The 24,640-nt window shown below is 39.4% G+C and overlaps 1 protein-coding gene across 2 annotated transcripts in view; it reads left to right on the forward strand.

The window, feature by feature from the left end:
* The window catches only part of LOC150100293 (intermembrane lipid transfer protein Vps13-like), a 654,685-nt gene that overhangs the window by 68,955 nt on the left and 561,090 nt on the right, over window positions 1-24,640 (forward strand). For both annotated transcript variants that reach the window (XM_090402852.1, XM_090402853.1), the window contains exon 7: window positions 17,606-17,767. In XM_090402852.1, the coding sequence (XP_090258978.1) occupies window positions 17,606-17,767 (162 nt within the window). The remainder of the gene's footprint in view (window positions 1-17,605; window positions 17,768-24,640) is intronic.

The raw sequence follows: 24,640 nt of genomic DNA on the forward strand, positions 1-24,640 counted from the left end.
GTCAAGTAAGCAAGGTTGCAAGTACAGGGCACTTCATGTACTCCTGGATATGATAAAGGAGACAATTTATCCTTAGGTGAACAGATGAGGGGTGCCAATTGATATATGATTTAAATGTGATGAGGAACTGATATGTATTAAGCACTCTGAGGATATCTTTTCTTATGTGTCCTGAAGGTATGGGATAGTAAAATCCACTTCATAATGAAAACAGGAATCTAATTACTCTTTGCTCTTCATAGAAACACTAGTTGCATGCCTTTCTAATGGGTCATTATCTTATTCTGTTTGTAAAAATCTACACACACACACACACACACACACACTGGAAGATATGTGCACAAACAATGTCATCATCATCATCATCCAGCTCAACAATATGGTATCCTAATTACATTAACTCACAGAGCCAGAGCTATTTGTTCTGGGGATAATGCTTCTTACCACTGAACTCACTCACCTGCACCACACTATTTTAGCCAATGGCTATAATTCCCAAAATAGAAAAAAATACTAAATGCCCCCTCTCAAATCCTCTTCATCACCTACTACATGAGATCACAGCAGAACAGTTGCTACTCAATACTTTCAGGGCACATCTGTAAATATATCCAGGCTACTTAATAAATATCAGTTCCTCATCTCGTTTAAACTATATATCAAATTGGCAACTTGCATCTAAGGACAAACTCTCTCCTTTATCACATCCAGGAGTATATAAAGTGAATGCCAATTGTACCCATGATCTTCCTTAATATAAACATGGAGAACTTTTGATATCTGCCTCAAAAAACATAAAAATACATTTGGCAACATTATTATGGTAATTAAGGACTAGCAGAACTTTGTGAGGGGGGGCATCCATGCCTTGGATGCTCCCTCACAAGGGAGCAAATGTTAAAAAACAAAAGTGCTACACAGAAGTCATAAGTCAGAGAGATTATTTTTGGAATCATCAACAGCTTTCAGACATTCTCCAAACCTCAACAAGTCTGGCTGTATCAATTTACCTGAGGGGGGGGGGGAACAGTCATTTTAAGACAAAATTATTACTTCTTAGCTTTCTCATTATCGAACATTAGTAGTGCCAATTATGGTTTTGTTATTACAATTTTAAGTTAATCCCACTGTTAACTAATTGTTATTGTTTGTGTATTATGATAAAACTGTTTGTGCCCTGAAGATGCTAGGTATAATACCAGCAAAATATCAGCAAATAAGTTATATGAATTTTATTTTTATTTTTTACTTTTCATATTTCCAAATGTGGAACTTTTTCAGGCTATTTCAAGCTTCCGGGTAAAAAATATTCAAGAAGAATTTAATCAAGAGCACATAGCAATACTTCTTGAAATGTATGCAGTCTCACACCGGGTGATGAAATTCATCTCCCACCTAAAGACAATCACAAATATCTATGCCTTCATTGAGATTCAAACTCCATAGTCTGTGGTTAGAGAGAAGATACCCTAACCACTCATCCAGCCAGGCTGGCAACACTTACGCATTTCTGGTCAGATATCATCTACTCTAGCAGCTTTTCTACATTTCAAGTTGTTGATGTTTTTTTTTTCTTTGCCAGCTTGGTTAGTCAAGTGGATAGCATACCTGCTCTCGATCCAATAGGCTGTGGTTTTGAACCCATGGACGAGCTTGCATAGCTCCTTGGGTTTAGGGTTTATACGTTTTTTGTTTTTTTTATTTGAAAAAAAGTATTGCTATGTGCTCTTGATTACATTCCTCTTGCATATTTTTTACCAGAGTTCTGTCATTTGTTACATTTAGCAGTCTTTCAAAAATAATTATTCCAAACATATTTGAGATATCTTCCAGCTTTCATTTTGCCTCTGTCATCTTTGATTCCTTTTACTGCATTTCTAAGCTTTGCAATAGCCTGAAGAACATTCTGACAACACTGCTTTGCATTTTTACATTTTTCTTTGTACTCTTTTAGGGCATCTGCCAATTTATTTACTTGGAACTTTTGATATGCTTTTTTCTTTTCCACAACTGCCTCCTTTCACTTCTTTTGTCCACCATGGAGTTTTGATTTGCTATCCTTCCTTGCAGAGACCTTCACTACATCTCTCTTGCTGAATGAATCATATATTCTTTAGAGGCTGTCAAGGTTTGATTTTGTTTTCCAACTCTCATTTATTGTGCAATAAGATTACATAAATCTACAGGTCACCTCTGAAAACTGCTCACCTTTGATTCTTTTTTAAAACTTTCATACATTTTCTTTTCACTATGGTATTCATTTTTATTCTTCTCATAACTAAATTGTGATCATTTCCTATTTCAAATTTCCTTACTCCTATGTTCTGAACTATTGCTATTCACAATAACATAGTATGTGAGACTTTTCTTATTCCTTGTATCTTCTTTCTATGCAAATTTATGTACATCTTTATGTTTCAACATGAATATTACTGATGAGGTCTGTGTACTTAGAAATCCAGCAGAAGCTTACCAATATTTTTGTTTAAGGGATACTTCTTTTGCCATGAGAAGTTTCTTCAGTTAACATGAAAAAACACAAGGGGGTAAGTAACACTATTTATGTAATGCCATATATTTCAGCCTGAATATTACAGGCCATTATCCATGGTGACAATAGTTAATTACAAAGTAGAATGTGAACAGTGGATTTGAAAAATTCTTGTGTAGAGGCTTAAGTGCTGTGAGGACATTATGTTGGAGGTTTAATGGATTTTTTACAACACTCAAAAAGAATTAAAATAGAATTTAATACTTCCTATATTTCGTCCTAGTCACTAGGACATCTACGGGGATTACAAAGACAATTAATGTAACATGCACACAAAAACTTACAATACTAAGCCCAACCACGTGGGTGACAATACAGTCCTATCTAGGTGGAGCGCCCTCTAAGGGCAGTTGTAGGTGGCCTGGAATGTAAGGTGGGACCTCTGGTGATGACTGTTTCCCAAATCTTCGGAAGCTTAATGCAACCATATTTGTTAAGATTTGGTTGGTTTTTGAGAGCTGCTGCTGCTTCTAAGAAAAGTCTCTCTTTCTTGAATTTGCTGTGGTGGAGCATGGCGGTTTTCTTCCATGATACTCTGTGGGTGGTGTCCAAAACATGGTCAGCCAAGCCTGAACGGCCATAGTTGTGTTTAACGATGTATGACTTGTGTTCCTCCAGGCGGATGGATGCTGATCTGCCTGTCTGTCCAAAGTACGCAAGCTTACAGGAACAGGGTACTTTGTAAACTCCAGGCAGAGAGAGAGGAGGGAGCTGATCTTTTGTAGAACGGATAAGGGTAGCCAGTTTGCGGTAGGGCTTATATGCTGTGTGTAGGTTATACTTTTTTAGTATCTTGGCTATTTTTTCCGAAGTGATACGGATGTAGGGTATGGTGATGGCATTTTTGAATTCTTGTTGAAGAGAGGGACGGGGAATGGGGGAGGAATTTATTATTTTTTTGATGCTGTGTTCGCTGTAGCCATTGGAGAGGAAAGTTCTGTGTATGTGGTTAAGCTCAGTAGTGAGGGCGGTTCCACTGGAACAAAGATTGTGGGCTCTCTTGGTAAGGGTTTTAATGATGCCATATTGTTGTGAGGGGTGGTGGTGGGAGAGTTTGTGAATGTATCTGCCTGTGTGTGTGGGTTTTCTGTATACAGTGAAGGCAAGTGTATCATTAGGCAGGCGCGTGACTAAGGTGTCTAGGAAGGGTAAACAATTGTTCTTTTCCTTTTCCATAGTAAACTGGATTCTTGGATGTAGGCTATTGAGATGACCAAGGAAGGAATCTAACGTGTCTGGGCCATGAGGCCAAATAGAGAACACATCATCTACATATCTAAGCCAGATAGACGGTTTGAGTGGGGCTGAGTCTATGGCTCGTTTTTCGAAATCTTCCATATAGAAATTGGCAACGGGGGGTGAGAGGGGGGAGCCCATGGCGGTTCCCTCTATCTGCTTGTAGATTTTGTTATTCCAAGCGAAATACCCAGAGTTGATGGCAAAGGAAAAGAGATCTAAGATGTCAGAGGGAAAAACGTTTTCTAAGAGAGATAAAGTGTCAGTTAAGGGAATATTGGTAAACAAGGAGGAGATATCAAAGCTTACTAATATGTCTGTATTATTCAAGGTTAAATTTTCTGTGAGGGCTTTAAAGTGGGTCGAGTTTTTTATATAGGAAGCTGAATTTCCGGTGGGGGGGGGGACAGAGAGTTGGCCAGCTGTTTAGACAGTCTGTAACAAGGTGCATTGGTGGCATCTACTATAGGCCTGAGTGGGGAATTAGGTTTGTGGATTTTTGGTAAACCGTATATTCGGGGGGGACGGGAGCGGAAAGGTTTAAGTTTTTTTGTGACGTCGGGGGGCCAGGAGGTTACTTTTTTAAGTAAGATTTTTAATTTCTTAGCTTGCGTTTTTGTGGGGTCGTGTTCTAGCGGGATGTAGGTAGCGCGATCGCGGAGGATAATGTTCATTTTACGATTGTATTCGCTGGTTTGAAAAAGATTTGAAAAAGTAAAAGCCACATGATGTTATACTTAAAATAACGCAATGGTCCTGTTCTATTCCCTCAGCCATAAGGCTGTTGGAGATAGCTATATGCTACCATACTAGGGAGATAATTATGAGCAAGGTGGTTTCACATTGGATTCCTTATTATTATTATTCAGGCCTTCATGAACTCAAGAGATTCATCATGGGAGGTCCTTCCTAGGAAACACAAAGTCTGTCATAACCACTTAAACTCATTGACTGTTCTTGCTCTCACCACTCTATCAGGCAATGCATTCCATGGTTCAACCACCCTCCATGCAAAGAAACCACTCCTCACCCTCTTGCTCACAGCTTCCTTTCGTAACTTCCAGGGATGGCCCCTTGTCATCTCTCCTTCCTGCCATTCCACCAAGTGAAAGAACTCTCCAATGACTACCCTGTCACTGCCTCTCAACAGTTTAAAAAGTCTCGATCATATCACCTCTCCTGCTTCTATCCACCAAACTCTGTCCACGTTCCCTCAGCCGATCCTCATAACTAACATTGTACAGTCCTGAAACAATCTTTGTTATCTGTTTCTGTACCTTTTGCACAGTTGATTTATCCCCTTCAAATCTTGGGGACCAAATCTGAGAACAATAGTCTGAGTGTGGTCTGATAAAGATCTTAAACAACAGAATGATAACTCTTTTATCTCTGCAAATCACCGTCCTTCTCAGCATTGCAGCAGTCCTCTAGATTACCTTCGCCACCTTTGCAATATGCTCCCTGAATTTCAGTTTTCTATTTATCATCACCCCCCCAGATCTCCTGTATCCCCTGCTTCCTTCAGCACAGCTCCTCCAATTGAGTACGCAGCCTCCCATTGATGTATCCTAAACTTCAAGACTTTATATTTTGCTACATTAAATCAATACTCCCCCATTCATTTGCCCATCTGTCTAGTTTATTCAAATCCTCTTGCAGGGCTGCCACATCTTCACTATTACTAATAACCCTGCCCAGCTTCACATCATCTGCAAACAACTGAATATCCCCTTGCAATCCATTGACAATGTCATTGATATAAAGGTTGAACAATACAGGTCCCAGTACTGTGCCCTGTGGAACCCCACTTGTAACCTTCTGCCTCCTTCATATTGCCCCACCATACACAACTCTCTGATACCTATCAGACAGTCAGTCCTGAATCCAGTTGACTAACCCGACATCTAAATCCATGTGCTGCAACTTAAGTATCAGCTTATCATTTGGCACCCTGTCAAATGCATTTGCAAAATCCAAAAAACTGGCAGTACAGTAAACCCTCGATGTAACGGATTTCGGATTTAACAGACGTTTTAAAATTAACACCCTGTTAATTTTGAATTGCTTTTAACCAAGATTTGCTTATAATTAAATTAACAGGTTATTTTTTGTTATTAATTTCCTGTTATTTTTGACAAATTTTGGCGAATAGGCCATCATATGTTGGAAAAACACTGTAGTAATTTAGCTGACATAAATGAGTCACTGCTCATAAAACATGTTCGGCTAATGGTTAGCATATGATCACACCAATCGCGCTGTAATTGGTTCTTTTGTCTTGTGTTTCGTTCAATTATTATTAAGAAACAATGTGCAAGTGGGAAGCAACTGAAGATTTCATTCTTGCGGCCAACTCGTTCACAGTAACCTTCAGCTATCAAGTAAGTTGTGTCAATGTTACTGATTTGTAGACTTCATCAGAAACAAACAAAAAACTAACAATATAAAGGATTTATATATCTAAAAGTGTAAAACAATTTTTTTGTTATTACAGTGCTAATATTGATAAAATTGCAGTATAACATAACATTACAGATATTTTTATTTTAAAAAATTCACGATTTGACGGACACCCCTATTAGTCCGTTAAATTGAGGGTTTACTGTATATGCGTTTCCCTCATCATCTGCTCTTTTCACTTTATTATAAAAGTCAATCATATTACTAAAGCATGAGCACCCACTTAACAAATCTATGTTGATTCTCACGGATAACATTACCCTCATCTGCCCAATGCTGTATTTGGTCCCTCACTAATTTCTACAAGACATTAACAACTACTGATGGCACACAAACTGGCCTATAACTAGACATTTCCAGTCTGTCACTGCCCTATGCAATGGCACTATCTTATCTTCCTTCCATTCCTTGGGTACCTTTCCTGTAGCCAGACTTTCATTGAAAAACCAGGTCAATGGAGCTGTCAGTTCTTTAGCACATTCTCTGAAAATCTGTATTGAAATAGTATCCAGTCCCACAGCTTTACTGATATCCAGAGTACTCAGTATTCGGAACATACTTTCCTCTTGCACCTCTAAACGTCAAACCTGCACTATCCCTCTAGTACTAAAACCTACTTCTCCAGGATGAAATACTGTAATAAAGTGTTCATTGAACAACTCCACTATGTCTTCTGCATCAGTCACTCTATTCCCTTTATCCCACAATGTCATTCTTCCACAATCATTTCTTCTCCTACTGGCTACATAGCTAAAATCTCTAGTATTTTCTTTGGATCTTAGTGTCAATTTCTTCTCATACTCCAGTTTTGCCTTCCTCACCATACTAATCACACTCCTGGCCTGAGTCATATATTCCTAATGCATCTGTTCTCCACCCCTCTATCTCTTCCATAATCTCTTTTTCACCTGCAGTTCCTGTTTGATATTGTTTGTCATCCACTTTTCACCAAATGGTGTCCTCTTCTTCACTTGTGGAATACAGCTTACTATTGCTGCGAACAAATATTCCTTCATGATTTCGCAAGCACTAGTGATATCCTGGCCTTCCAATTTTGCACTCCATGGAACTGCCCCAAATTGATATCTGAAACTTATAATTCCACATACGTTCCCTTTTCTTTGATACTCATGCATGTCTATTCATATTCCCAGTCAAAACCACATGATCATTCTCTCCGACTGGGGGGGGGGGGGAGAGAAATGTCATCTCAGTCATTATCAGCTCTTTTGATGCTATGACCAAATCCAAAACTCTTGAACCTCTTGTTCCCTCTAATACGTTGCCTGAGACATTTATCCCTCAAGAATTCTAGAAATTCCACCCCCCCTTATTACTACATGCATTTTCATCTTCCCAGCTTATACTGCTGTAGTTAAAATCTCCCGTAACAATCATTCTTCTTCCACTTGCCAGGCAACGGCCTAAACATCTCCTGCTCCCCACCCTCTGTGCTCCTTGGGTTGTAGCAACATCCCACTAAATATCCTGTCTTGTCCACCTCTACCTTACACCATATGCTTTTAAAACCATTAGTGTCACTGCTTTCCAAAGCCTCCACTCTTAGAGGACATAAGTCATCACTTATCATAAGCAGTACTTCACTACTGCATTTTCAATTCCTATTCTGCTGAAAAATGCTGTACTCTGCTATTTCTATTCCTGTTATTATATCATCTTCTGTCAACCATGTGTCAGAGATTCCAATAATCTTTGGCCAGTCTGATGCTATCTGTGCCACCAATTCATCTCCTTTATTCGAGATACTCCTGGCATTAGTATAAAGCATAAAAATGTCACTGCTTCTATACTTATCATTATTCCATTCAGACCCCACTGTACTCAGTGTTACCCGATGTCGTCCCTCTTCCACCAAGCACCCATTCCCACAAGAGGCCACCCCCCACCTGCTACCATCCAAGTTTCCCTGCATTGACACACTGACTTGTTCTGGTGACAGCAATCTCTCCAGATGCCTATGTCCTTCCTCATTCAAATGCAAGCGGTCTCTTGCATACAGTTCCTTTCTGCACTCAAATGCCCTCCAAGCATCTGCTTATTCCATTCCTCTCTTCTGACACATTCTGGCTATTCTGCTGTTCATTATTACTGCTCTTCTGCTCAGCTCATCACTATCATACCTGGGTAACACACACGCAATCTTTCCTCTTTGCACTTTTTTTTGTACAATCTCAAGCAAGAATCTCAGATCTCTCACCACCCTATTTACATTGCCTGTCAAGTCATTCGTACCCACCATCACAATCATCTCATCCACCCTTTCATCCTGCTTAATTGCCATAACCACTCACACACACACACTATTGTTCCAGGCAAACACCCCTCTGACATCCTATCTGGCTCACCACGGATCATTGAGTCTCCATACATCACAGCTCTTACTACTCTGTTCCTTGATTGCTCACCTGCATCCCTCATTCTCTCTTTAACTCTTTCACACTGTGTTCTCCTACTTACCTGTTGTCCTGGCATCACTCTATCCCTGGTTTCAGCACTCACTCACATTCTTCTCATTCCCTCTCTCTGACTGTCCATTCTCTCCTCTTCTATCATTCCCATAACTCTCTCTCATTACCTCTCTTCTACTGCCTCTCTTCTATCATTCCCATACCTCTCTCTCATTCCCTCTCTTCTACTGTTTCTATTCTCTCCTCTAGCATTCCCATAACTCACTCTCTCACTCACTCACTCCTACTCTGATTCATCTCTTCCATTTGCCATATCTCATCTTTCATACTTCATCTCTTTCCCGAGACATTCCACTTCCTCTTTCAGCTCATCTATCTCTCTCCTCCAAGTTAGCCACTCTTACTCGCCATTCATCCTCATAATCAAGACCAGTTTCAAAAACTTCACAATCATTCATGCCTTCCACACTTCTCACTCTTATTTTTTCATTCATATTTTGCTCGTTATTCTCACCTTCTATCACACTACTCTTTCCTCGAAATCATTCATGCCTTCCACACTTCTCACTCTTATTTTTTCATTCATATTTTGCTCGTTATTCTCACCTTCTATCACACTACTCATTCCTCGAAATTCTCCCACCTCTGATGCAACAAGGTTGGTTATCATAATATCTAAGTCACTAAGTTCCTCCCATTGCCTACATTTTGCTCATATACGCACTCCCCCTTCTCTCACCTGCTACATATCTAACTGCTGGGATGCATACATACCACAAGCTCCACATGCCACAAAATCCTGCACTATGTTAAAATAGAGTCCTTAAATGTAGGAGGACTTGGTGACACGCCATTTACAGCCTTCCTTCCTGTAGTATATTTTATGACTGTAGCCATGTGTGTTCACTGGATCAGGTTGCCTGTTTTGAGGGATGAAAAACCCAAGTTACTGGGGGAACCCTCCTCCTCTGTATGTGACCGGTTAACTCACCTTTAGTCGAAAGAGGAACCAGATAAAGGTTCCTCGCGTTACTGGCAGAAATTGAACCCACGTCTTTCCAACCAAAGGGCTTTGTCTATACTGACTGAGTTACAGAGACTAACGCAATGGTATAACTGAGGAAATATTACAATATTGATAATTCATTAGCTATTAAGAAAAAAAAAAATATTGATGTGTTATTAAAATAAGACTTTCTCTCAAGCTTACTTCACCATTCAAACTTAAATGTGATTGTCTGTGGAAATATTAGTGGTGGTGATGGTGGCAGGCGGTAGATGGCGTTGGTGTGGTTGCAGTTAGTTGTAACTTGTGGAGAGTTGTAGGTGCCCTCCCTCGATGAGTCTTTGGATTCCCTGGAGGTGTTACATAATAATAATAATAAAAAATTGGAACCACTGTCTCTCTCTCTCTACCTAAGATATGGGAAAGTCTTAAGGATGATGAATTGTTGGAGAGGGTTTAGAGTTGACTAAGTTGGTCTCTGGAATGTGAGGACAGATTGAGAAAATGTATATTGCTGATCCTGGTGGGTAGGAAGAAGTGTGTGTGTGGGGGGGGAGATATATGAGTTGGTAAATGGTAATTGCCATATTTATGCATTGAAAGTTTATTTTTCACTTGGTTAGAGTATAATAAATTTAGTTTAATCCTTTATCCAAGTGTGAGCAAACAAAGTTTGCGCCTGAAAGTATCTTCAGGACTGGGGTAAGGTGGTGCAACACCAGGGCAACTCATTGCAAAGGTGGAGCAAGATACCAACACTCCTGTCTCAGTATCGCCTATAATGCAAAACACATCTCCTTGCGGATATGTCTAATGTTATGCATTAAGGGAAGGGCCACTACCCAGACTAGTTTCAACCTTTATTGAGGTAGAATGGGAGTTCATGTCTCTCATCATTGGCCTTTGGAGAATAAAGCATGCTGAGGATCAGCAGACAGTAAAAGAGGAGTATGATATAAGATAGAGTAGGATAGTAGGAGGTAAAAAGAGGCCTCAGTCAACCTGTTTAGCCGTATTGGCTAATTGGTCTGTAACATATAATCTCAATTTATCTGTTCAGAAAAAGGTTAAACATAGACTTTTGTCTGTAGTTCACATATTATTTTATCTAAAGTAATGATTTACTCCAGTATTAATGGAGGTTCTTTTTATGTTACTAGATGTAATATCCTTATTTTTATTCCAGGTAAATAATTTTTTTTTTTTTTTTTTAAAGACAAGATGTAAATAATAGGACTTATTTAAATATTTATTTTAAATCTAAAATAACAGGACTTAAGGTCCGGTAAGTAGGAATGAATAGGAACTTACTGAGGAACTTGTATACCTGGTACCACTGGGACTTAGAATGGGGAAGAGACTGGTCCGGGAGATGCCGCTCACGAGGAGCGGCACCGCCTCGCAGTAAGCCTTCGCCGCCCGGGTTCTCAGCTCTCCCCCCCTTGTTTGGAGTAAAGAAACCGTGCCAGCGAAAGCTTTGTGGCTAGGGGAGACAGAGTGGTTATTCTTTTTCCTGGGGTGGGGGGGGTGGGGGGTTTTTTGGGTTCTAAAGAGATATACAGGGCTTGATGCGTCCCTGTATAAGAAAGCATATTGTCGGTGGTTTGCAGTATTGATTCACAAATTTAAAGTCTCCTAGTAAGTGCCTTTCATGTGCAAGAAATTTGGGTAAGTAGAAAAAGAAACCTTTTCTTATTCTTGCATACATTAAATTTGCGTCTCGTACCTGGGATTTTTTCCGTACTTTCCAGATGTGATATTTTAGTACATTGATTAGGAAGATAGTGAACTTTTGGGTTTTTTGGACTGGTGGCAGGAATTGTAGTTGTACAACCTCTTCTACTGTCAGCATGGGGATTCCCAATGCTGTGCTGAGTCTCCGCCAGATGCGTTGGGCTGGTGGGCAAAAATAAAAGAAGTGGTCCACCGTTTCCACGTCCCGGCAGACATCGCAGAATGGGTCGCACGGGTTAGGTACATGCCAGGATTTCACCAGTTTCACCGGGAGCCGCCTGTAGGCTATTCTCCAGGCTAGATCCCGATGAAAAGGCTGTCCCCAGCTATTTTTGATGTTTCTGAAGAGAATTTCATTATTTGTACTAAGATTGGGTTTATCATGCCTGGAAAGTTGGAAGAAATCCCAGTATACTGCTTTGGGTTTGTTTGTGAGGATTGCTATTCCTCTGTCTCTGAGTGTTGTGATCGATTTCACTACTGTACGGTACCACTTGGGCACCCCCCCCCCCTTGCGCGGGGTCCAGCATAGTCCGTGATCCCAAAGAGGGGGAGGAAAAGTCCTATAAAATATCTAATTAGTAGGCCAGAAATGTCGTTGGAGTTTAAGGTCTTCCGTACAGTTTTGAACGTATTTGCTTGTAGCAAGCTTTTGTGATCAGGCAGAGCATAATCCCCTTCTTCCTGTTTGAGTTGTAGGTATTCTTTCTTTACTTCGCGTTTTCTCCCATTCCAGAAGAAATCCAGGAGTTCTTTTGATAATTTATTTTCTTGTGCCAGTGTGATGCCTGTGATATTGACAGTGTGCATCAGCATTCGGGTGACGATTGTTTTTATTACTGTCGCTCTGCCATAAAAGGAGAAGGAGGTTGGTTTGAACAGCCTTATCCTTTCCCTGCTTGTCTCCTGCAATTTTTGGATTGGTAGTGCTAGGGTGTCTGAAAAGGGCACGCCTAGTATAGTTAGGGGCTGTGTCTGTAGCATTAAACCGTAGGGAAGTCCAGTGCTATGGAAATTTCCGAAACTTTTGATTTTGGTTTTTTGTGCGTTAACACGAAGACCACTGACTATGCTGAATTTTTGCAGTGTGTGCAGATAGATATAGATGGACTCAGAGTCTCTGAGTGTAGCCACTACATCGTCTGCATATGCCACTATTTTGCATTGTCTGGAGCCTTGGGGCAGTGGAATACCGTTAATTGCGGGGGTGTTATCAATTCTTTTGATTAGGGGTTCTAATACTAGGGAGAAGAGGAGGGGGCTTGGCGGGCAGCCTTGCCTAACCCCTCTCTTTATGCGGATTGGTTCTGTTAGAAACCCATTAATAGATAGTTGGGTCGTGGCTTCCGCATACATGTTTTTAATTGTACGCCGAAGTCTCGGGCCCATGCCTGTTTTTTGTAGGATGTTCTGCAAGTACCTGTGGTTGATGCTGTCAAACGCTTTCTCCAGGTCGGTGGAGAGAAGTGCCAGGGGGTATATTTTCTCTTTGGACAGTTTGATCAAGTCTCTTAACAAAAAGAGATTGAATTCCATAGATCTACCAGGAATCCCGTAGACCTGTGAGCTTGTTATTATTTTTTCGATACCGCCCTTAAGGCACGTGCAGATAATTTTTGCAAAAATCTTGTAGTCTACGTTGGTTAGGGAGATTGGACACCAGTTATTCGACAAAGTCCGATCTCGGTCTTTCTTGGGGATTTGATGGTGTGGCTCTTAACGAATTCCTCGGGGATGTTTCCCGAAGTAGGGAATTCGTTAAAGATGTTTATTAACACTGCCAATGCAAATTCCCAGATAGATCTATAGAATTCTATCCCCAGTCCATCTGGCCCCGGGGTCTTCTTTGTTTTCATCATTCTGCACGTGGCCTTGAATTCGGCTGCAGTTATCGGCCTGTCCTGCAGGGCACTAAAATGATCAGGAAAACGTGTTGCGTCCCACTCACTGAAGTCATCCGTGCCCTGCCGGTCAGAGAAGATACCGATATACTGCTGATGAAAGTGACGGAGTATTTCGTGGGTTGAGCGTAAAATCTGGCCCTTCTCCTCGATTTGGTGAATCGTTTTCTCATCATTAGCCACCACCCGTTGTTGGTTGTAGAATGCGGCGGAAGGTGTTTCCAAATTTCTGAGATAGAGTCTCCTTCGAAAATCGAGGTCTTCGACTCTACTCTGCCGCTCTTGCTGCAGCTCTATTTCTACTTGCCTGATAAGATGTCCGCAGGGAACTCCGCTCCGTTCGTTTGTCCGGTACCAGCCGAGTTCCCTGTAGAGATCCCTCAGCTGTTTGCGTTGTTGGTAGGCCCTTTCGCGCCCGCATTTTTGGAACAGTTCCCTAGCCTGCCACTTGAAGCTCAGCCAGTTTTCCCAGTCCCAGTTGGTGTTTGTCCATCTGTCACAGAGGTTCTGTAGCTGGTCGCTAAAAAGACTGGGAAAGGTGGGAGGAAGCCTCCAAGGCCCTCTGGCTGTTTCCATGGCCTCTGGGAGCGTGATTTTGAGTATGACCATTTTGTGGTCGGTTGTCATGTTGTGCACTGCAGTGTGACGTATCCTCTGAACATATTGTTCCAAGTTTTGGGACACGTACACCCTGTCTAGTCTTGTCGCTATCTGGCCGCGGCACCACGTAGTTTCTACTTTGGAGGGGTTATTCCGCCTCCAGATATCGACGAGATCAAAATTAATACAGCATCGTTTTAAAGCGGCAATGCCGCCAGTTCCGTTGTTTGGATTCCCACCGATTTTGTCTAGATGTGTGTCTTCCACACAGTTCCAGTCTCCTGCAACTATTAGGTGTTCTGCTCCCAGGAGATAGTTTTCAAGGGCAGAGAAGAGACCAGTTCTGTGGTATGGATTGTTCGGTGCGTGAACTGTAGCCAGTCGGATGGTACGGCCACTGTACTTCCAGTCCACAGTTACTAGGCATCCTGTGGCGTCTTTTTGGACGTTGAAGAACCCCCAATCGCAGTTCTTCAACGGGGGGCGAATTAGTATCCCCACCCCTTGCGAGTGAGCGTCCCCGAAGCACCAGTAGCTGGTGACCGGATAGCTTCTTAAGAAGTTCTCCATATCCCAGTGCTTATAGAAATAGGTTTCTTGTATCAGGAGGATATTGATTTTGTGTGTTAACATTAGCCTCCAGACAGCGCTTTGCGCAAAGGGGTTGCGTAGTCCATTAGTGTTTAAGGTTGCGATTTTAACTTCCATGTTGGTGTTAGTATGGGGGGGGGGCGTTATCTGTTGGTTGTTCTATGCAGGCCAGTTCTGGTTCCTCGTCAGTGCTGGTTTCACATTCAGCACCTGAGTCAATGACGAGCCTGTTTGGGGAGTCCCTCTCTCCTTCGTCTTCAGAGTCCATTTCGTGGACTTGTGGTTCTGTCGGTTGATCCCTTACTGGGGGCAGGCTCTTTAGCATTGTTACGTCATTGTCGAGGGGCTTTGTACCTATTGTTTGACATCGACTTTTAGTATGGGTATACTCTGTCTCATCCTCCGATGACATCAGGCTGCTTTGTTTCGTTTTTTTCTTTTCTTTTGATTCCGTTTCTCTTGTGTGCTTTGTTGGGGCACTGGGTGTGACTTCTTCCTCTTTCCTGCGCATTTCATAGTTTGCCACCTTGATGCTGGCGATGTTGTCCTGCGTGTGGCGGCTTGCCTTGGATATCTTTTGGGTTTTTGTGGAGGTTGTGATTTCCGTTGATGCTCCCTTTTCAGCCTGTTGGCAGAGCTCCGGAAAATCGCTCCTTACTACTGTCTCAGGCTTCCCGATGGGTGTAGCCCTAATCGGTGTTATGATCCCTCCAATTGCTTCTGAGCTTGTCCTGTTTGGACATTGTCCACATTGTGGGTCAGATCCCCACACTTCAGACAAGGTTCCGTACAGCTTTCTATTTTATGTTTTGATGCTTTGCAATTTCTGCATTGTATTCGAGGGCAATCTGCTCCAAGGTGTTTCCGAGTTACATCTAAAGCACCTTCTTTTCACACCCGGGTAGTTGATCATTACCCTCGTTCCCCCCAAAAAATCGAAGTTGGGGACTTCTTTTTTCATTTCAATCTGGATTTCGACGTCTCCTGTTTTCCATCCTTTATAGTCTGCGTACTCCATTGCTTTAATCTCGTGAATTTCCCCCCATTGGCTAAAGAATTTCTTGACTTCAGGTTCGTTCTCTAGGTGTTCTAGTGGAAACCTGGTTATTTTTAATGTTTTGCATAGGCTCCCTACTAGAAACGGTCTGATTGTTTGTCCCCAACAAATGAAACCCTCTAATAATTTCTTTTTTGTTTGTTCGCTTTTGACCACTATTTGGAATCTATTGTTCCCATAAGGTATAAAACCGTATATATTTTCAGCCCCTACTGTTTCGATTAGAGCTCTCGCTAACGTCCACTGATCTACGGGCTTCGTGAGCTCAATACCGAGCGTCCTAGTTCTAGGCAAAAAATGCGACATGGTTACAGAAATTCCTGACTACTGGGTGTAGAAAGGGGATGTAAGGGAGGGCAAAATCGAGGAACGTTTGGCATTCCTCGCCGCAAACAAAGTGATACCAGAATAGACGGATAAAACAAGCAATAAAAAGAAAAAAGGTCTTTCCAAAGCTGGGGTACTACTGCGGAATCTGAGCATGGCGCTCTCTTTTCGGGCCATTGAAACTGGGTCTTCTTGAGAGGTAGATGTCTACCTTCGGCCGGAGCTTTCTCGGGGGTCCTCGGGAACTGTCTCTGGAATCCGCTGTGTTCTGTTGATGTCGATATTGAGGTCTCTTCAGTAGGAGCCAGGCCCAAGCTGACAGGCAGAAGCATTCACAGGTCATCTCCACCTATAGGAGTTGCCAAATGGTGTGCCCCTTTTTTAATAAATTACTCTGGATTTAGAGAAAGATGTTGAAAGTTTATTTTTCACTTGGTTAGAGTATAATAAATTTAGTTTAATCCTTTATCCAAGTGTGAGCAAACAAAGTTTGTGCCTGAAAGTATCTTTAGGACTGGGGTAAGGTGGTACAACACCAGAGCAACTCGTTGCAAAGGTGGAGCAAGATACCAACACTCCTGTCTCAGTATCACCTATAATGCAAAACACATCTACTTGCGGATATGTCTAATGTTATGCATTAAGGGAAGAAGGTTGGCACACCATTTGGCAACTCTTATAGGTGGAGATGACCTGCGAATGCTTCTGCCTGGTATCTCAGCTTGGGCCTGGCTCCCACTGAAGAGACCTCAATAAAGGTCGAAACTAGTCTGGGTAGTGGCCCTTCCCGTAATGCATAACATTAGACATATCCGCAAGGAGATGTGTTTTGCATTATAGGCGATACTGAGACAGGAGTGTTGGTATCTTGCTCCACCTTTGCAATGAGTTGCCCTGGTGTTGCACCACCTTACCCCAGTCCTGAAGATACTTTCAAGCGCAAACTTTGTTTGCTCACACTTGGATAAAGGATTAAACTAAATTTATTATATTTATGCATATGAGATTTTTCATAGAATGGCTGGAGTTGTTTCAGGAGGCATCCATGGAAGCCTTATAAGAAGGGGGGGGGGTATATATATATATATATATATATATATATTTTTTTTTTTTTTTTTTAATAGAGAGTGGTGGGTGATTAGAGTGCATTATCTGAAAGTATGGCAAGTGCATAGACAGTCGATGCATATTAAGTCATCATGTGACATGTGTGTGTGTGTGCGTGTGACCTCCTCTGATGAGGTTCTTGACTCTCTGGAAGTCTGATGATAATAATAGTTTGCTATACAGAATATCCTTTAGCACTTCATTGTATCTATGAGGTTTTAAATAGGCCTCTCCAGTTTTGTGTTATAATGGTGTTTGCTATTTTGAAAGTTAACTATATTCAAGTATCCATGCAATCCCCCCCCTCCCCTCACACACACATCCTTAAGATATACTACAGGAATCCTTAAGAAATGATGAAGAGTTTTCATTATAGTGTTTAAATTCATTTGTTGTATATATATATTTATGTATGTGCTTCATTTTTGTTTTATAAAGTTGCTTCAAATATTCTGGCATTCTTTGTGTGAGTGACTTGATTTAATTTGTATTTAATTGAATCTGTATTTAGAGCCTAGTAATGTGTAATAATTTTATTTCAAAACATATGCTTGGAAAGTTGAACCTTATTTTAAGAAATCATCACTATACTTATTACTTTTACAGATTTCAAAAAATTCGGATGAGGTAGATATTTCTCAGAATGATGAAACACAGGAAGAAATTGCATTCCAGATACCTCTGATGAGCATTGCTGTGATTTCTAATGATGTAATGGAATTAACCATGAGTAAAGTCGCTATGGAAGTTCTTACAAATTTAGGCCAAGTACTTGACTTTTCATTGTGAATTCTATGTATAGTTTTGTGATTGCTAATATCTGTAGATCATATAATGCATTATTTAACTAATTGTCACAAACCAATTAAGGAGATTATCTATAATTACCCTGAATCTTGTGATCAAAATTTTATATCTGATTTAATCAGCCTTCTAGTTCTTCTTCTTCCTTTCCAGACTTATAGCCAAGTGGCCTGTTCTGGACTCAATTCCATCCTTTTAAGGGTCTTCCTCTGCATCGGGTACCTTTTGGGTGGTAATTTAGAATTTGTTTAGGTATTCTGTTTCTATTCATTCTGAGTATGTGTTCTTTCCATTTTTCTCTGTAGCAAATAACTGTTTAATTTAGGGAGTTTGTAATTCCAAGTTTATTTCTGATTTCATTACTTTTAATTTTGTTCATTATTGTGACTCCTTTAGTTCTGTGCAGAAATTTCATTTTGGCTGATTCAAGTCTTCTTTCATCTGCCACAGTGGGCTATCATCTTGATAGCAAGGGAAGTGGCTTTCCCGTGATCCCCTAACTGGGTCTATCCTCTCCTCCCCCCTTTCTTTGAGGTTAGCCCCCCCCTTGCTCTTTAAACTTTCCTATATGGCATCCCTCAGCCAACTCTTGTAACTCACGATCCTAATGATATTAGAGTAATCGAGGGCTATGGGTCCTTCTATTTCTATCCCTAATCCATCCCTATGTCTTCTCTTTAAAATTTCCTCCTACCACTTTAAGGCAAGCTTGAAGGCCTCAAAATGGCAGCCCCATCATCAAGCTAGACTGCAAATGACCAGTAATCCTCTGTCGAAATTTTATTCCACTAAAAAGACTCATGAAGATAGTTAATGGACAGACTTTTCTGGTAACAAACTGGCCTGGAATAAGGATTTGAGAAGAAAACTATCAAAAGCAAAAAAAAAAAGAAGAAATACACCTATTGGAATATAGCTACCTGGAATCTGTGAGAAGCATCCACTACAAAATCATAGAATCAGATCAAGCATTAGAAGAAAGAAAGAAATGTAAAAATTGCAGTAATTACAGAATTTCAAATAAAGCAGAGAGGAACAGATGAAACTAAAAATTATATCTATATATACATGGAGTGAAAGCAGAAGAGAGAGCTAAATCTGGTGTAATAATCTTTTTACACAAATCTCTTAGAAACAATATAATACATTACATCTTTTGGAGTGATAAAATAATAGAAATGAGAATTAAAATAGACAGTGGCTACATGACAGTAATTGGAATTTATGCACCCGAAGAAGGAAAAGAGCAGGACTCAGAAAACTACTGCATTTTAAATAAGACCAATCCTAAGGATCATATCTTGGTAATGGGTGACCTTAATGCAAGAATTGGCAATAAACCATATAAACCAAACATAGGACCTATAGGAGAACAACTGTAATAGGAATGGAAATAGATTAAGAGATTTTACTCTAAGCAATAACCTTAAAACAATGGACACCTTCTTTAAACATAAAGACATCCACAAATACACCTGGGAGGCAAGAAACACAAGAAGCATTATTGATTACATAATCAGCAATATCAAAATGTCAGAAATGATTATAGATACAAGAGTATATAGAGGATCTGAAATTGAATCAGATCATTACCTCTTAATTGGAAAAATAAAATGGGAAACAAGATAGAAAACAAGAAAAAAGTATAAGGAAAATAGGAATTTTGAATCCTTCAAGGTTAGACTTCTAGGTGACAATAGTATTAGAGATTTGTACCAAAAATAAATAAATAAATAAAGAATTGGATGATAAATATAAAAGAAAATCAGAACATAGAAGAAGAATGGTCAAACCTAAAAATCATAATGACAAAAGCTGCAAAAGAAAGTTTAGGAAGAAAGAAACAGTGGAAAAGAAAAAGAGGCCTTAGGGATTGGGATGACGAAATGAAATGCATTATTGAAGAAAAGAAAAAAGCATATAAAAACTGGCTCAACCTGAAAACAGTAGAATCAAAAATCAAATACAATAGAAAAAAAAGCAATAGCAAAAGCAGCATGCAGGAGAATAAATAGAAACAAATGGAACAATTTCGTAACAAAATTAGAATGAGACTGTACACTTAAAAGGCCTAACACATACAAAATCCTTAAAGATAACTAGAGAAAAAAACTAGAAAAGAAGTAACAGAACTAGAGAAAAAGCTCATGTTAATACCATTAAAATAGAAACATGGCTAAATTACTACCAAAATCTGTGGTATGATGAAAGCCTTCTAGTTAATTGACTAATTAGCTATTCATTGCTCATTAGGCTGATAGAAATCAGTGTGATCATACTATATTACATATTAACATTAATAGATGGTAATAACAATCATCTATTAATGTAATCTTTTCTGACTTAAATTTTTTGTTTGAGCAGATGGAAACTGTTGGAAAAAACAGTTATTGTAAATGGTGTGGGGGGAGGGGGGAACAGAAGTCAAAATGAGCAACACATACATAGACAGAGTAGGGTGAAAGTAAGTGTTGCTCATTTTGACTTCTGTCCCCCCACACACACACACACCATTTACAATGATTGTTTTTTCCAACAGTTTCCATCTGTTCAAACAAAAAATTTAAGTCAGAAAAGATTACATTAATAGATGATTGTTATTACCATCTATTAATGTTAATATGTAATATAGTATGTAAAATGTAAGATATCGGAATAATACAAAGGATATCCAATTGACCAGAAATGCTTAAGTATTATTATTATGTGACACCTCCAAATGATCCAAGGACTTATCTCAAGAGGACATTCTACTACACTCCGCTCCACTCATCTCGACATCTCCCCTACTACTTAATAGATAGATAACAGAAAGTTGGTATATTGGGTAGCCAGCTGATACATTTATATGGAATAAGAGGGAAATTAGCCAAAACACCAAACTTACAGTGTACAAAGTTCGGTTAGAAATAAAGTACTTGATCAAAGCCTAGAGACCACATGTATAAGGGTTCTGAGAAAAAATTAGGGGAGTGAACCAATGGCATCAATGGCAGAATCATATTAAAAATGACGATATTAGAATTTGATATTGTTAGCATTCAAGAATGTGTAGACAGAGCTAATTTAAGGTGATATGACCACTTAAATAGAATGGGAGAGAAAAGGTTAGCAAAACAGGTGTTTGATGCCAAGATTGCAGGAAAGAGATCCAGAGGAAGACCAAGGTCTAGGAGGAATGATTCAGTTAGAAGTGCCTTAGAAGCATGAAATGTTAGATATGACAATATTGGAGTGCTCACAAGTAATGGATTGATTAAAAGGAAAATTGTTGATAGGAGATTAATAATAATGTAAACTTAATCATGCAGTGCTGTCATAGTAATGTGAACACCCTTTAGGAATACATATCAGGAAATTGATGAAGGTGATTATGACAACAGTTGAGTGGTCTTAAACAGCAAAAGATAATCTTGGCTAGAGGACACACACACACACAAATGTCACATATGATTTGCATATTAAATCATCATAACAGATTTTTTTCTGGCATTGTTCAAAAAAAAAAATTTTTTTTTAGAGTTTAGTATTTATTTGAGGGAAATAAACTGTTATAACTTTGATTTGTGTTGTGTGTGTGTGTATGTGTACATATTTTTAAATTTTAGCTGTTATTTTTATCTCTTATAGTATTGCACTGTTAATGATATTTTATATTAATAATCTGTTATGAATTTTTAGTTTCTCATAATAAATAAACCCATTCATCTTTATTTCGATAAAAAAGTCATGTATTTATGTTAATTGAGGCCCTATGCTCTGCAGGGAGCAAAGAGGATAGGTAAGGTATTTATGTTAATATAACTTCTGTCTGATATATTACTTTTTTTAAAAAAATAAGATTTAGATCTTGGACATTTCATAAGAGGATATTCCACAACAAGGTGAAGGCAGTACATTTGAATAATCTCTAGTTTTTACATTCCTGACTCTACATTCTTCCTTTCCAAAGGCCTTTGACACTTTTCACATGACAGTTATTTAACTTGAAGGAAATAGATTCAATAAGAGATTAGTGAGCTGAAGAGAAGATCACTTTGTGATCAATGTCAGTAAGTAGTATATGTGGAAATGCAGTGTTATAGAAAACAGGAAGTCAACTATTGGTATGCAACAAGTTTCACTGTTAAGGTTGTTATTTTACTTTTGTAATGATATTATTAGCCATGGTGTGGCTTGTAGTTGTATAGTTATCTGCAAACAGCTGCATGCATCCTATCCAATTCTTCCAGAAAAATTCTCACATGATTTAAAAAAAAAAAAACTAAAACAAACAAAAAAAAAAACTCTCAGAAAAACACCAACAGTAAAACATCCTGTTGCCATTCAAGAGACTATTCATACTTCTGTAACCATAGAAGGAAAGAAAATGCAACAGTCACTCAGGTATCGCATTCAAATCAGAAAGAACATGATGTAAGTGTTTTTCATGATTAAGAAAGAGGACAGTACTGAATAGTGCCAGAAAGAGAAACTGAATTATTTTCTGTCAATAATGATTAATGCAAATTGTTAACCTGACAACCAAAATACCCAATTTTCAGTCTCCTTTTGGCAGCTTCAGCTATATCATTGTTCATATTTTCTTTTCTTCAGATTGACCTTCACCCAGCCAATCTTAGACAAACTGTGGTGCCAGTTGAGATATGACCTTTAGGATATATTTGCCTTTTTTTCTGATCTGATTACTCTTTCCACCTTTCCAGATCCAAACATTGAAATAATACTTGTTGAAATGATGGCTTTTCCCACTTCAGATAAAACCTCTGTCCAAACTACTCTCTAATCCTTGATACTGAAACAAGTGTGTCAGATATATGGATTTTTTTTTTAAATACAAGAAAAAAAAAATCAGCATATTTTAAATAGCTCTCTGCTGAATCCCCACCTTTGCATTTGGTCTACTCTGCAGTCCACAACATCTATTGAAAAAAAAAAAAAAAATTCAACTTAAGCTTTGTTTAGTATACCTCGATGCCACACACACACACACAGTGAAAGCCTTGAAAATGTCAAGGGCTACAGCACAAGTTTCTCCAAACCTTTCCATAGTACATGATTCATGGTAGGTGATGTAAGCTACAATGTCAGCTGTGGATCTTGAATGATGGAATCTGTACTGGTGATCACTGATTAATTCATGGGCCTCTAAATAGTGGAGGTCTTAATAGTCAACTCATAAATAGTTGACTATTGATGACTTTTTCCATTATTTTATAGAGGACAAACGTTATGGCAATTGGTGTCGGTAGTTTGATGGTAGACTTCTATCACCCTTTTTTGGAATAGGATGGATATGAGAGTCTTCTTGTCCTGATAGCATCTCCCCAAATGTTCCCCAACAGGATGGATATGAAATTGCTTTATGGAAGCAATCTCATATCCATTCTGTTGTGGAACAACTGGGGAGATGCAATCAGGACAAGAAGACTTTTTAGTGTCCAAGTTACTTATTTTATAGTGTTCAAGTTTTCTGATTACTTTTTGCCTTAAAACTATAGGAGACATACAGTGCTTGGGTTCTAGTATGGTTGGAGGTGATTCCCCTTGGTCATTTATGCAAGAGTTTGAGGAAAAGAGTGATGCCAAGAGGTCAGCTTTACCTTTGGGTGAAGTAACAGTGGTGCCATCAGAATGAGACAGAGGTGGAAGTGCAGGAAAACAGAAGTTGCATCCAGTGGCCTTAGCAAGCAATCAGAAGGCACTTTTGATTTTTTCCAGTTTCCATTTCTAAAGGAGGCATGTTTTCTGCTGGTGGTGTTTATGAATTCAGATTTGGATCTACTAATGACTGATTTGCATATGTTGCCTGCATTGTTATATACAGAGTAAAAACTGGAGTTCTTCATGCAAGCCTCATGTGGTAGGCTGAATTTTTTTCTTTGACTGCTATGACTCATTTTCGGTTGAACCAGGACTTGAAAGGTGGATGTGAATTATGGGTTGAATGGAGGATGAAGGCCTTCATACCAGTGAGAATAATTTCTGTGATTCATTTGTGACATTTTTTGGCTTCAGGTGAGTGAAGGAAGCAATAGTCAGACCAAGGAAAGGAGGAGTTTTGGAAGTCATCCCTAGCTCCTTTGTAGTGCCAGTGGATGTGTCTAGTTGACATTTCCTCCAACTAAGAAGGTGTTTCTTTGTGGTAGGAATACTCTGTGTATTGCATATCCCTGCCCATTAGTGGCCCTTATTGGTATATATATATATATATATATTACTTATATACTATTTAATGACATATCAGATAGCATCCTGTCCTATCCTGATTTACGCTCACACGTAGACCTACACTTTTTACTGTGTAGGCATTCGGAACCGAAATCCTATGGAATAGGTTGGTTACTCCTTATTCCTGGAAGTATCCTATGACTGTAGCCTGTGTGTTCACAGGACCGGTTTTGCCTGCTTGTGGAATGAAAAACCCCAGATAGACTGGGGGGGGGGGACCCTGCTGCCCATGCCCAAGACTGGCTAACTTGGCTACAACTGAGAAAGTTTCTTAAGCTCCTCACGTTGTCGATGGGAATCAAACCTAAGACACTCCTTCCCAGGCATATGGTTGCTAAGTACATAGCCACTAGGCTAACCGCATGGACCATATCATAATGTAATAAAATCATTTGCACTACTTTATTACTGGATATCCTAGAATCACAAATAGGGAACAAACTAATTTCTCTTTCACAATAAGCAATTTGGTGGATATAATACAATAGAATAATGAGCTTGATTGTATTATATATTTTTTGTTTCATATCTTATTTCGTTATAAGAAGACTTTAATGATGCTACTTGTATAATGTGTTTGTATGTTGTTTGTCTTTTAAAAATATT

Source organism: Typopeltis vanoorti, chromosome 13 (genome assembly GCF_054136105.1).
Source record: "Typopeltis vanoorti isolate ZY-2024b chromosome 13, IOZ_Tvanoo_1.0, whole genome shotgun sequence".
In the NCBI taxonomy this organism is placed as follows: Eukaryota; Metazoa; Arthropoda; class Arachnida; order Uropygi; family Thelyphonidae; genus Typopeltis; species Typopeltis vanoorti.